The sequence below is a fragment of the Vipera ursinii genome (assembly GCF_947247035.1).
Source record: "Vipera ursinii genome assembly, chromosome: 2".
Lineage (NCBI taxonomy): Eukaryota > Metazoa > Chordata > Lepidosauria > Squamata > Viperidae > Vipera > Vipera ursinii.
Genome location: NC_139513.1, coordinates 83,320,786 through 83,335,652, shown reverse-complemented (window position 1 = coordinate 83,335,652; position 14,867 = coordinate 83,320,786). Strand labels below are relative to the sequence as shown.

The window sequence follows — 14,867 nt, the reverse complement described above, 5'->3', positions numbered from 1 at the left end:
TTAGAGGTCCTCTAGTCCAGCCCCCTGCTCAAGCAGGAGAACCTATACCGTTTCAGACAAGTCCAGTGATGGAGCGCCCACGGTTTCTGAAGGCAAGCTGTTCCACTGGTTAATTGTCCTCACTGTTAAGAAGTTTATCCTTAATTCCTGGTTGCTTCTCTCTTTGATCAGTTTCCAACCATTGTTTCTTCTCCTGCCCTCTAGTGTTTTGGAGAATAACTTGGCCCTCTCTTCTTTGTGGCAGCCCCTCAGATACTGAAATACTGCTATCATGTCATCCCCATTTCTTTTTAGACTAGCCAAACTCAAGTCTTGCAGTCGTTCTTCATATGTTTCAGTCTCCAGACCTTTGATCATCTTAGTTGCTCTATTCTGAACTTTTTCCAAAGTCTGAACATCTTTTTTGTAGTATAGTGACCAAAATTCGTTGCAGTATTCCAGGTCTGGTTTACTAGGGTTACTAGGGTTTTATAAAGCAGGTTACTAGGGTTTTATAAAGCGGTACTAATATTTTGTGTGATTTTGATTCTATGCTTCTGTTTATGCAACTAGGATTGTATTAGCCTTTTTGGCTGCTGCTGCACACTGCTGGTTCATATTCAGGTAATCATCTACTAGGACTTCAAGGTCCTTCTCACAGTTACTGCTTTTGAGTCAGGTCTCACCTAATCTGTACTTATACCTTTGATTTTTTCTGACTAAATGTAAATCTTTGCTTTTCTCCACGTTAAAACTCATTTTGTTGGATAGGGCCCATTGTTCAAGTTTGTCAAAATCTTTTTGGATCCTGAGCTTGTCTTCTGGGGTGTTGGCTATTCCTGCCAGTTTAGTGTCATCGGCAAATTTGATGAGTTCCCCTTCTGTTCCCTCATCTAAGTCATTAATGAAGATACTGAAGAGTACTGGGCCTAAGATGGAGCTTTGTGTTACCTCACTGCTTACTTCTCTCCATGTGGATGTTGTACCATTGAGGACTACTTCTTGAGTACTGTCTGTCAGCCAGCTATAAATCCATCTGGTGATGTTGTCTGTTCCACCTTTGTCTAGCTTATCAAGCAGTAGTTTGTGGTCTACTTTGCCAAATGCCTTACTGAATGCCTTACTGAAATCTAAGTATTTTCATTAGGATTTAGCTTCCATAATTTAAGATGGGGGGCAGTAAAAACTGATAATATGTTTGCCTTATTTCTTAACTGCAATTAAATGGAGATTGGCCAGATTCATGGGTTAACCGTTAAGCTATTAGTGACAACTTTGGATGTGTTTGTTGTCTGAAATCACAAGGAACAAGCAGAGCTGTTACCCTCTTGTCCATATTTGCAAACCTTCTTGCTTGCTATTAATGACAATTTTGAATATGTTTGTTGTCTGAAATCACAGGCAGCAAAAACAGCTCCTATCCTCTTGCCCATATTTGTGCCTACTTTGGAAATATTCCCCTGCCTTTGTTTAAATGGAATATCAGTTGCAAGTATTGGTAATGTCTGAAACAGTAAGAGCGTCTTTAGTAAAACATTCATCTTAATTACAGAAATTCTACCCAGTACTGATAAATGTAATTTGCTCTATCTTTGTAAATCCTTTTTAATATCATTCCAGAGGGGCACAGATTGATTTGTTGTTATAGAAATGGCTAGTTTATACTATTATTGAAAAGTAAAAAGTTGAGGTTCGATGCTAATGCCTTATTTTACTGCAACAGAAGGAGTCGGAAGTCAACTTTTTTTTTCTTCCCTCCTCTTCCACACTTCTCTTTTTCCCTTCCCCTTCCTTACCTTTGTTCCCTATTATTTGTTTTTATAGTTTCATATTTTATACTATAAGTTAATAAAAATAAATATGTAGGTCAACCTAGGTGAAAGTGTAGAAGAATTCAGGTGCTCATATTCAGACTTTCCACAACTCTAGTATCTCTGTTACACTCATGACTAGAGAGGAACTAGAAGGTTGGAGAAAATATACAGATGGTTCAGTGAGCGCTGCTGCTTATCTAATTGAGAAAGGAATAGAAGGTCAGCAAAAGGAATAAATGGTCAGCAAAAGATAAGCTTAGCGTACCAACATACTTTTTTATCAGCAAGAACATTTTCAACAAAATATTCCATAAATTCAAAGATGATATAACCAGAGGAAAGCAGAACCATCACAAAGAGGGAAGTAAGAGAAACAGACACGAGTTTTACTATCTTGGACTTCAATTCACTTTATATACGGTATATTTTATTATAAAAACTGTTGCCTTATTATTTAGCATTAGCAAGTGGAAAGTTAATACTCTCCTTTCTTTTTCTTCTCCGAAGCCAACTTATTAGTCATCTTTGTCAACTTAGCTATGCTGAAATCATAGAACAAGAAATGCAGCCATAAATTTTCATGTAAACTGATTCAAGCCAAGCAACAGTGGCAAAAGTGAGTAATACCTTTCCACTAAAGTCAGGAAGGTCTGGTTGGGAATTTAGTTAATTTCTGTATGTTCTGTATGTTCTGTATTAACATCTCCCTCCCTCCACAATGCAGGTAGTCTTCGACTTATGACCGCAATGGAGCCCCAAATTTCTGTTGCTAAGCAAGACATTTGTTAAGAGAGTTTAACCCTATTTTACGACCTTTCTTGCCATTGTTGTTAAGTGAACCACTGCACTTGTTAAGTCAGTAACACAGCTGTTAAGTGAATCTGGCTTCCCCATTGATTTTGCTTATCAGAAGGTCACAACAGCTGATCACATGATCCCAGGACAGTGCAACTGTCATAAATATGAATTGGTTGCCAAACATCTGAATTTTGATCACGTGGCCCTAGGGATGCTGCAACGGTCAGAAGCCCTTTTTTCAGTTCCACTGTAACTTTGGTCACTAAGCGAGTGGTTGTAAGTTGAGGACTAATTGTAGAAGTTTTCTACAGGTTTATTTCTTTGAATCTTCCTGTGCAGAGAATACCATCTAACAGCTCGAGTCAGGTTTATACAAACTGGTTACAGTATTAAATGCTTGCATACCCAGCTAATCATGGCACAGCAAAGATATATAGCACCCTGAGTGTACCAAATGAAGGAGAATATTATTGTAGCTCAGGGTTGAAATGAGTCATTTCATTAGAGAACACCCACAGAACCATCAATAACATTTTTAAAGGAATCCAGTTTAACAGAGAAGAAGAAAACAACTTCCTGGATATCCTGATCAGCAGAGACCACATTGGCAAACTAGAAATGCAAGTTTACAGAAAAACCACCCATACTAACCAGGTGCTCCACTACCAAAGCAACAAACCCACCTCCCACAAGAGAAGCTGTTTAAGGACTTTATTTAAATGAGCCCAAACTCACTGCAGCAACCCAGAACAGCAGAAAAAGGAAATGGAGCATCTATACTACACATTCCAACAAAATGGATACCCACGCAACTTCATCAAAAAGTCCCTGACCACTCAACCCAATACAGCACAGCCAATACAATCCCTAAAAAGAATTACACTGCCTTATATCAAGAACATCCCAGAAACCCCCAATAGACTACTACAACCACATGGAGTCAGACTAGCACATAAGTCAACTAAGGCCCTTCAAAACATCTTAAATAAGCCCAAAGACCCAGCAACCCCAGAAGAAAAAACAGGAGTCATCTACAACATACAATGTAAGAACTGCAACAACCTCTATGTAGGACAAACAGGCAGAAGACTGGCAGAATGCATCCATGAACACCAACTGGCAATCAAAAGGCATGATGAAAATTCTTTTAACTTCACAACATTTAATCATTGTTTCACTTGGGAAAATGACAATCCTAGACCAGGCCAAATCCAAAAATTCCATGGAATTTCTAGAAGCCTGGCACTCTGACAAATCAGCCATCAATAGACACATAGACATTAACAACATCTATAGACTGTGTAAAAGAAACAACCAGCCCCAAAGAGAAAAAGACTCCAGCACCCCTCCACCATTAATCAATGCTTAGCTAAGCGTAGATTAACTCCAAGGTCAGCTTCAGATCAACAATCAAGCAAGCAATACCCCAGTCAAGAAACTGCCAAAGAGCCATTAGTAAACAGCCCAACCAAAGAATCCCTAAGACAACCCCCACCGACCCAGACAGGCAAGACACCAGAATATAAACTGTCCAGCAAACAGCACTCCTTACTAGCACTTACGATGTTGTTAGGGTAATGAAACCTCTGCAAGAAAATAAGCAAGCTCAAGAGTATGCTGTGTGTACACACAGACACACACACACACAGAGGAATTCAGCTAAAAAGAGATCTTCATTTGTATATGTATCAGTATGCTTTGTTACAGTACAGTAAAGCACACCTCTACAGTACATGATGTTGATGATGAACCTCGGATTTAATCTCCAACACCTTGAGTTAAAAGAATCAGCTCACAGCTAATAAGATTGCTTTTTCTGCCAAAGAACCTGGGAAGCCACTGGCTGTAAGGGTGCACAATGCCAGTTTACATGGACAAATGGAGGCTGTAATTTGGTGTGATCCAAGTTATCTATGCACAAGCAAGCTGCAGTGCAGAGGGGAATAAGCGGGACATTGCTGCATTTTCTTCAAGACTGCTGCTCTAATTGCATTACTGTCTGATAGCAGATACTGGATTCGTGGGAAGAGAAAGAGGACACTCGCACAACGGAACAGATGACTTCTAGCAGTGGCCCATGAAATAGTTGGCTAAGTGACACTGCCAGCCACTGCTTTTAGCCTATTGTAGACCATGGGAAATTCCCATTTATGTTTATCTGCTAGGAAATAACAGCAGAAGCAGTTGAATCGGCAACCTGGAAATCGTGCTGGAGAGTTGCTTCTAGGACAGGTGCTCATATCAGCAGCATAGTCTATCCAAGAAGCAATTGCTGCTCCTTGTGAGTTTACCCACCATCAGAACTAAATATAATAGCAGGGTTTCTTCTCTCCCCAGCACCTCAGTGAGTTAAAACACACCAAAAATAATCAAAGCCATTACAAAATTATTTTTTGCAAGGTTGTATTAAGTGTCTGGAATTGTACTTCAGAAATACAATTATTTTAGATCTTATATCTAAGCTGTTTATTAAGCTCGAAGCATCAGCACCTTGTTATTTGACTTTTTCATATTTGAATGCCAAGTTGTAGTGTCCAGCTTTTTTTCTACTAAGTGAAGTCGTGCTGTGGTCTCTGTCAGCATGTCCATAAGCAGCTCAAGCTGTAGCTTCAAGTAATTGTTCTCTTCCAGTAAGGCCTTGTTTGCTTTCTTCAGGGCTTTGTTGGGTGATTCCTTATCTGGAGAGGGGAATAACTGTAATAAGGGCATCTGTTGGGGGATACCCTCATTTTGCCACTCGCCACTGTGGAAGACAAATTTTGTTTTGTTCAGCTGAGCACATGGATGGCCATAGTCCATTCCAAGTTCAGCTTGTCGGGTTTTGTAGTCCAATAAATAAAAGGTGGATAATGAAGTTGCTTGGCGAAGTGTTGGCCTTCTTGGATAGAATTTACGAGAAAAATGATCAGCCCAGTAATCACGCACATCCTGTAGAATGTTAGAAATTGTTTCCATGACAAGGAAAATTAGAGATGCAGGATACCAGTAAGAAACCTAGAGAAGAAAGTTCTGTAAAAGAAAGCCAACATGTCCAATGTTAAAGAGAGGACTGGTATATTATATAGCTTAATTAGATCAGAAATGAAGTTGACTAGACATATAACTACATAATTTCTTTATTTAAAATGCTGCTTACCATTTCCTATAGTAGTTTATAAATTTGGAAGCAATATTTAACACAGTGTTATATTTTTAAAAGTCAATCAGATTCATAAATCAAACCATCTATCTTTAAAAGCCCATGTAAAAAGAAAAAATACATGCTGAAATCAGGGACCGTATAAAAAGGAAATATATCATCTAAAAAGAAGTCAAAAAGGAATATATATCTTCTTAAAGCTATACTGTAGATGCTAAGCAACGATTCCTAAAATGTGACCTTCCTAATAATATTAAATTGCATCTCCCAACACCCTTCATTATTGGCCAGATCTGCTGAAAGATGTGGTTTAACCGTGCATTCATTTGCTATTGGTGGAGAAGATTCTGATTAGATAGCCAATATGTCAGTATGTTCAGTTTGCTGCGAGATGATTTGAGCAGCCAATTTCAAAGCCACCTTGTTGCTGTCCTTGTAGGGTTGGAAAGCCCTCTAAATAGTCAATAAAATGAAAACTGTCTTCTGACAACCTTTCAATCATAGAATTGGTTTCTGTTCTTAGTAAGTACCGGGTGGCAAGGCTCCATCGATGGTCGCCGTTTCGGCCGTCAGCCCCGCTGTTTTCCGTTAGAACCGCTAAAAACAGCGATCAGCTGTTCGGCGGCTCGGAAGCCCTCTCCTCGGGAGAAGAGGGGGGTGAGCGTTTAGGTAGGGGTAGAGCTCCCCTAGACCACCAAAGTTTAAACTCTGGTGGTTGAAGGGTGTGAGCCCCCCCAAAGCCTGAATTTGCTCCAGACTCCGGGATGCCTCTGCTCCAAGGCTTTGGAGCAGAGCAGGACGCTGCAACCATCCCTGCTATCGATAATTAATTGTGGATTACTTGGATGCAGGCAGAGCTGTGCAGGAGAATGCTGTAATAGCAAGTATTTGAACTTTAACTCTGAATACTTTGAGAGAAAAAGTTGCAAGCGGTGTGGAAAGTGAAAGTGCGTAATAGAAATCAACTGGGTGTTAAGATGGCTTCTAAACCAACTAAAGTTCCTAGAAGTGCTGGTGCTTCGCCAGTTCAGCATTCTTCATTACAGGCTTTGATGCCTCCTCCTGTGGCACCCGCACCCACACCAGCATTAACAATAAAAGATTTACAAGATGCTTTGCAAGATGCTTTAAAAACACAATCCCAACAAATAGCTGAACTTATTGAAGAGAAGAATACTGAAATAAGAGCAGACATCTTGGCTGCATTTCAAAGGCTTGCAGTTTGTATTGAGCGTTTGGATGATCGCGTGGAAGAGCTCAGTCAAAACAATATGAGATTAGATGCTAAAATGTTGGATGCTGAAAATATGATGGAAAAGATTGATGATGATGTAGTTATGATACAATATAGAGATATGGAGTTTGCTGTGAGGATCAGAGGTTTGAAAGAAGTTCCTAAGGAAGATTTGAAAGAATTATTGGCACAAGCCCTTGAACCGGTTTTGGAGTGTCCAGCAGAAGATATTATGGGGGATAGACAAAATATTTCGTGTTAATTCTTGGATTGCAAGTCAAAGAAAGTTACCTAGAGATGTGGTAGTTTATTTTACAAAGAGATCAATTAGAAATGTGGTCATCCAAGCGTTTTATAACAACAGATTTACAGTTGCTGAGCAAGAAGTTTTAATTCTGAAAGAGATTCCTCCAAGAATTTTAAGGAAAAGAAAAGAATTTGCTTTTTTGGCAGATGAATTAAAGAAACGGCAGATTCAGTTTAGATGGGAGATTCCAGCAGGCATGGCGGTGATGTATGCAGGCACGAGATATCGTCTTAATACAGTTTTGCAGGCATGAGATTTTTATTCTAATATTTTGAAGGCAGGCTCTCCGCCATCTTCAGAATTTAAAGGAAGGAATGGTGAAGGTGAGAGTCAGTCGCGAATGGAGAGTATACAAGGAGCTGAAGGAGCTACTCTGCAGAAGGATAAAGAATCCCATCCAACTACAGGAGTGGATCAGACCCAGATGCCAATAGAAGAGGTCAGAGAACAAAGAATGACATGGGTGGCAATTAGACGAATGAAACAAGAACAAGAACAACAGAAAGCTACAATTATATCTCAAAAACCTACTTACAGTGAAGCAGTGGGAGGAGCAAAACCGAAGAGAGTGCAGGTGGTTTTGGAAGAGGCGCTCCGAAAGCTTCAGGTCGCAAAAGATGGCGACAAAGTTTCTAACTTGGAATGTTAACGGATTAAACTCCCCGCACAAGAGAAAGTATTCAGTATTTAAAACAATTTAGAAATGATGTTATTTGTCTACAGGAAACGCATATTCAAGCAGCTGATCAAAAATATTTGATAAATTCTAGGCTGGGTATACAGTTTATTGCGTCTGCTCCTGACAAGAAAAATGGAGTAGTTATTTACGTTAAGAATAACTTAACAGCTAATTTAATTGAAACAGATAAACAAGGAAGATATGTTATAATTGAACTATTAATAGAAGGCAAGAAAATACTTTTGGTTGGATTATACAGGGCTTTTTTTCTCATAGAACGCTCAGAACGGAGTTCCGGCTCCTTTTTTGGATGGAACCTTGTAGGGTAGGCAAGACGGATTGTATGACGTGTGAGTTCCGGCACCTTTTTCTTTTACAAAAAAAGCACTGGGATTATATGCTCCTAATCAACAGCAAGGAGAATTTTATAAACTATTACATAGCAAGATAACTCAATGGGATTATAAAACTTGTATTTTTATGGGAGATTGGAATGGTGTTTTGGATGTACAAATGGACAAAAAAGGCCTTTTTAGAAGTATACCAAGTCATGCCAGATTGCTGAAATCTTTTTTTGAGATGAAAGACGATTTGGAATTGAGAGATGTTTGGAGAGAAAGAAATTTGCAAGAAAAAGACTTTACTTTTTTTTCTGATAGGCATCAATTTTTTTCCAGGATTGATTTTGTATTAATTACTAATGATCTTTTTTCTAGGATTAAGAAGATTAAGATACGTCCAAGAACTATATCAGATCATAATCCAGTATGGTTAGAAATAGAAAAAGACAATGGAGACAGGCGATCTTGGAGACTAAATGAAAATTTGTTTAGATATCAAGAAAATGTGGAAGAGTGTAAAAAACAGATGAAAGAATTTTTTAATATGATTATGTACAAGGGTACTTCTATTGAAATGGTTTGGGATGCAAGCAAAGCTTATATGAGAGGAGTGTTAATATATTTGAATAATAAGCATAGATGCAAACTGGAACATAGGCGAAAAGAATTAGAGGAGGAAATTAAGAGGAAAGAGAAGGCTTTAATTTTGAATCCATCTGATGGGAAGATTAAAGAGGTAATTACTTTATTAAGAGGTCAGTTTGATATGTTGATGGCAGATCAAGTGGCAACTAATTTGCAGTATGCTAAACATAACACTTTTTGTAATGCTAATAAGCCGGGTAGGTGGTTAGCTTACTTGTTAAGGAAGAAACAAAGGTCACGTAATATAGATAGAATAGATTACAAGGGTAAAGTGGTGTTTCAGCAGAATCTTATTAAAAAGGCCTTTGTTGATTTTTATTCTAAGTTGTATGTCAGGGACAAGATTCAAGATGTAGATATAGATAGATGTTTACGAGAAGTTAATATCCCTGTTCTTACACAAGAGCAAAGGGAAGGGATGAATCAATTGATAAATGATGAAGAAATTATTTTAGCAATTAAGCAATTAAAGGTGGGGAAAGCACCAGGAACAGATGGTTTGACTGCCGTCTATTATAAAGATTTACAGTCAGAAATGGTGGAACCTTTAAGAGAATTATTTAGGACAATTCAATTGGGAGGAGAAATGCCTCCATCGTGGAAAACAGCCTTTATATCGCTGATTCCTAAGGAAGATCAAGATATTACCCAAGCCAAAAATTATAGGCCAATATCGCTTTTAAACACTGATTACAAGATATTTGCAAAACTTTTAGCAAATAGATTAATGAAGGTAATGCAGCAAATGATTCATAGTGACCAAACTGGATTTATAAGTGGTAGACAAATGAAGAATAATGTGAGACATATTGTAGACTTATTGGAATTTTTGGATAGAAATAACCAGGTTTCTGCAGCGCTGATCTTTTTGGATGCTGAAAAAGCCTTTGATCAATTGGATTGGCAATTTTTATTTAAGGCATTGGAGAAAATGGAGTTTGGGGAAAACTTTTTACAACCTATTAGGGCAATATTAATTAAATTAAATTAAATTAAATTAAATTAAATTAAATTAAATAATTAAATTAAATTAAATTAAATTAAATTAAATTAAATTAAATTAAATTAAATTAAAGCTCTTTGAGCTTTCTGGCCAGGACTGAGAACTTTTAATTTTTAACCTATTGTAATTGGGGTTTTTAATTAGAGTTAAGGGTTTTAGATTTAATCAAGGATAATTTAATTTATTTTAATTTGTTATTAACGTTTGTATTGTTATATTGTCTTAAATTGCCTTGTGAACCGCCCTGGGTCCTACAGGAGAAGGGCAGTATATAAGTTTAAATAATAATAAATAATAATAATATATCAGAAGCAAACAGCTCAAATAATAGTTAATGGTAGTTTGACAGAAACATGTAATATTGAAAAGGGTACAACACAGGGGTGTCCGTTGTCACCTTTGCTGTTTGTTTTAACGTTGGAAATATTATTAATTAAAATACGAGATTCAAATAAAATTAAGGGAATTAAAATAAGAGATCAAGATTATAGATTGAGAGCGTTTGTGGATGACCTGGTTATTACAGTAAGTCAACCGACTTAGTTGCAGAATTGATGGAGATAATAACGTCATATGGGGAAGTTTCTGGATTTAAGATAAACATGCAAAAAACTAAAATATTGTCTAAAAATATGACTATAGAACAAAAGGTTGTTTTAGAAGAGTTAACGGGATTTGAAATAGTTAAAAAGATTAAATATTTGGGGGTATATCTTTCGGCTTCAAATGTAAAATTATACAAAAATAATTATGAATTGTTATGGTTAAAAATACAAAAAGAGTTAGATGGTTGGAAAAAATTACAATTATCCTTATTGGGAAGAATTGCAGCAGTAAAAATGAATGTTTTGCCAAAATTTTATCTTTGTTTCAAATGATACTTATACTTAAAAAGGATTCAAATTTGGAGGAATGGCAGAAAGGTATTAATAAATTTGTTTGGGCAGGGGAAAAAAAACCACGAGTTAAATTTAAGATAATGCAAGACATACGTGAAATAGGTGGTCTTAAAATGCCTAATTTTAAATTATATTATGAGGCTGCTGCTTTATCATCAATTAGTGATTGGTTTAATTTAACACAAGGGAGATTATTAAATCTTGAGGGTTATGATTTGTTATTTGGTTGGCATGCATATTTATTGTATGATAAGGTGGATAATATTTTTAAGATACATATATTAAGGTATGCTCTGTTGCAAGTATGGAAAAAATATAGACATAAGTTAAATTATAAAATACTAATTTGGGCAATACCTAAACATGCAATAGAAAATATAAATGTTGGATTTAAACATGATGTGATTACATATAAATAAATTTTAAGGATAGAAAGGAATGTATGGCAATTAAAGCCATATAATATTTTAAAAGAAGAAAAGATTGTACAAACTTGGTTTCAGTATGGGCAGTTACAAGGAAGTTGGAAAGAAGATCAGAAAGTTGGTATTTCGATAACTGATGGAAATTTGGTAAAACAAATTAGAGATCAAGGTCAAGCACATATAAGAAGGATATATAATGCACTGATAGAAATTGATTCAGAAACGGAACTTGTTAAAGATTGCATGATAAAGTGGGCCCAGAATTTTCAGGAGGTTATAACAATGGATACTTGGGAAAAGATTTGGGTCAGAAAAGTAAAATTTACACAGGCTCAAAATTTAAGAGAATTTTTATAAAATGTTTTATAGGTGGCACTTAGACCCTAAAAAATTAGCAGTATGTATCTGAACTGCCAGCCTAAATGTTGGAGGTGTGGTTGTGAGGATGCAACGTATTATCATATATGGTAGACTTGTAAAAAAGTCCAAGCTTTTTGGATTAAAATTTGGTGGAACATGCAGAAGATATTTAAGAAAAAGATAAGGTTTTCTCCACAATTGTTTTTGTTGGGTATTATTACAGATTTTACTGTCATAGATACTAAATTGATGTTGAATGTAATTACGGGAGCAAGACTTTTAGTAGCGCAATATTGGAAGAAGGAGGAACTGCCTACTATAGAAGAGTGGACTTTGAAAGTTTCTAACTTGGCAGAAATGGCAAAGATTTCAGCATATTTGAAAGAACAATTGCAACAGAGATATATTGTGGAATGGAGAAGATGGATCGAATATATTCAGAATAAATATGGGACTAAAAAGTTTCATTTAGCATTTGAATAAGTATTGGTTTTATATGATGTATTATTAGTTATTTGTTATTTGTTAGTATAGTTATGTTTAAGGGGAGTTAAAGTGCGATAGAATTTATTGTTTCATTTTAGCTTGTTAGCATATTTTAGCTTAAGTTTGTAAAGTTTATACCCTGTATTCAGCTCTGGGAAGTCGGGGGGGGGGGGGGGAGGAGAGGGTAAGGGAGGGTAAGGGGGAGGGAGGGAGTTTTTCTTTTTAAAAAGTGTACTGTAAAACATTTCAATAAAAAAAGAACTGTACCCCAGATAAAATGTCACCTTGTCTCACACTGTACAGAAACCTTCAAAAAGGCCACTTGTGACCTGACAGGATTGTGTAGAAAAAGTTAGTCTTCAGATTACTGAAATAAGGAACAGATCCCTTATAGTAATGTGTATATGGTAATGTTTTCATTGTGATCATCCTTATTCAATTTTGGATGAAGGGACAACATGATGGGATTTGGGGCAAGAGCTTTTTCTATCATCATACCCACCATCTGGAACATCATTATAACTATTCTTAACTTATATTCTCCCAGAGGTACTCTATTAAAAATAAGAAATCTCTATTCCTATTTACTTACTTACTTACCTACTTTATTAATTTATTATTTTATTTTTTACTTATTAAGTTTATTGGCCCTGCCCCATTTTTTAAATTAAATGCATAAACAACTATCTAAAGACTCTAAATCAGGGGTGTCAAACTGCCGGCCCACCCCATACATCACAACACATCACGTGACGTTGCGAGTTTGATACCCCTGCTGTAAATGGAATACAAGACTTAGCCTCAGGTCAGTGGTTCCCAGAATGAGAATGATTATTAAAATCTGTGGACCATACCTTTTCTCCTGTATCTGTTATTTCTTCTATCAGTGTTACTGAGATTTCTCATACTAAAAAGTGTTTTTCAGTAACTGAAAATTTCCTTATCATGCTATTAATATCCTTTTCTTTTCCTTGTCCAAGCTCTATTTGAGTGTAATAGCAGCATGACAATAATCTACTAAATATAATTCTACCATAATTGTTTCAGCAAACCATAGGATATTGAAACATGAATAAGAGTAGACCTATAACAGGTGTACCTTTGGTGTCCTTCAGATCTGTTGAACTATAGCCTAAGACAGGTCATGATGATGGAAATTCTGGAAGTTATAGTCCACTTCTGCATCAGGGTAGAGAAAGTTGTCCTGGTTTCTAAATGAGAAAAACAAAAATGAGCTTGACCTGGATGTGTACCCATTAGCCTCAATATCCCAGAAACCTGACGGTTTCCTTGATTCTTCTCTTCTTTCCCTTTCTCCAGTATTTTAAGTCATAACATTAACTCTTGGTTGGTCTTGTTGATCCTTGGCACAAGTAGAAGAATAGATAATCTTTCTCAAAAGAGTTGCCTCACAGAGAACTTTGATATGATCTATCACAATGCTATCACAATGAATAGTAATATAGCTAGATGGGCCCTCCCTTTCCCTTGTATGGCCTTCTGGAAAGAAGAAGACTGCACTTTTCTGGATATAATCAGTTACACTGGTTATTAATACAGAGTAACTGTAGCAGTCTAATATGTAGCCCCAGGCTGTTGTTGAGGGCTTTGTAAAAAAGCATGTGGAGACAGATTGTAGACAGTACTAGCCACTAAAGCAGGCAAAATGTTTTTCCTATTCTCAAAAAGCTATGCTCACCGTATTTTGTTGTGGATGTTCAAATACTTGTTTCAGCTAAAACCTCAGGCATGAACAGGTTTGGTAGTAGAGATAAACTATTCCTTTTGAGTGTATTCACATAAGTATATACACTCTCACTGAATTTATGCCTCCCATCATATTGTTAGCTTACCTAATGTTACCATGTGACTTGCAATGTCTCACAATTGCTGTTTCTGTTTTATCCAATCATGTTTTTGCATGCAATAAATACTTAAATGAACATGGTTTTGTTTACGACTGTTCAGTGTTTAGCTGGTTATATTAATTGGTATTAATTAACCCACTACATGGAGTTAGTATTGCGCTATTGATAATGTATCTCTTGGATGGGATAATAGTAAGGTCATGAGCCAAAATGTTATTCTAAGGTTCAGTTGCTCTATTATCAGAATTAATGAGGACTATCTTTAACAAGTTTCATGCATCAAGTGCACATACCAAATGGCCTATAGAAATTAACAAATGACATGTTTATAAGTTATACAGTTTTACCTCCTATTCCAGCTTCTTCCAAAATAAACTACTTTTATTGAGACTTTTGAAGTCATAGATATTATAAACTGTCCTCATGTATGCTTTACTGAACCTCAATGTACTACATTAATACAATTTCCTGGTTTCACACAACACATTGAGCAAAGTTAAACAAGTATATTGGATGAGCCAAGGCTTACAGCAGTAACTTTCATACAGGTACCACTGATCAAAATATATTTTCTTTATTATTATATATGCTAATTGTACTAATAAAGATGAGCATTTTTTTAAAGGTAAAAAAACACTAACAATAGGTTATGGTCAATTTGTTTACAATAATTATAAATTATGGCTAATTTGGTTGTGGTTAAATTTGAGTATAAATCCAGCCAATTATGATGTATTTAATCAAGATATATTAAACTATGTTATATTGTTATTAAGTAAACCCAGCAAGGTATAACAAGGTTTTCCAGTTGTAGATCAAAACTGTAAGTTAATTATAGCTGATTATATTGTGTAATTGTCATTACTGAGAATTGAACATCAGGTTTGGGA

General features: G+C 36.2%; 1 protein-coding gene across 1 annotated transcript; it reads right to left on the bottom strand.

The window, feature by feature from the left end:
• Positions 1 to 5,060: 5,060 nt before the first annotated feature.
• CBY3 (chibby family member 3) lies at positions 5,061 to 14,337 on the bottom strand (the record flags this gene model as incomplete). The annotated part of the gene is made up of 2 exons (XM_083353369.1): positions 13,209 to 14,337; positions 5,061 to 5,600 (listed from the first exon to the last, which is right to left on the bottom strand). The coding sequence occupies exon 2, from the start codon at positions 5,544 to 5,546 to the stop codon at positions 5,061 to 5,063; it is 486 nt and encodes a 161-aa protein (XP_083209495.1). The 5' UTR covers positions 5,547 to 5,600; positions 13,209 to 14,337.
• Positions 14,338 to 14,867: the final 530 nt, after the last annotated feature.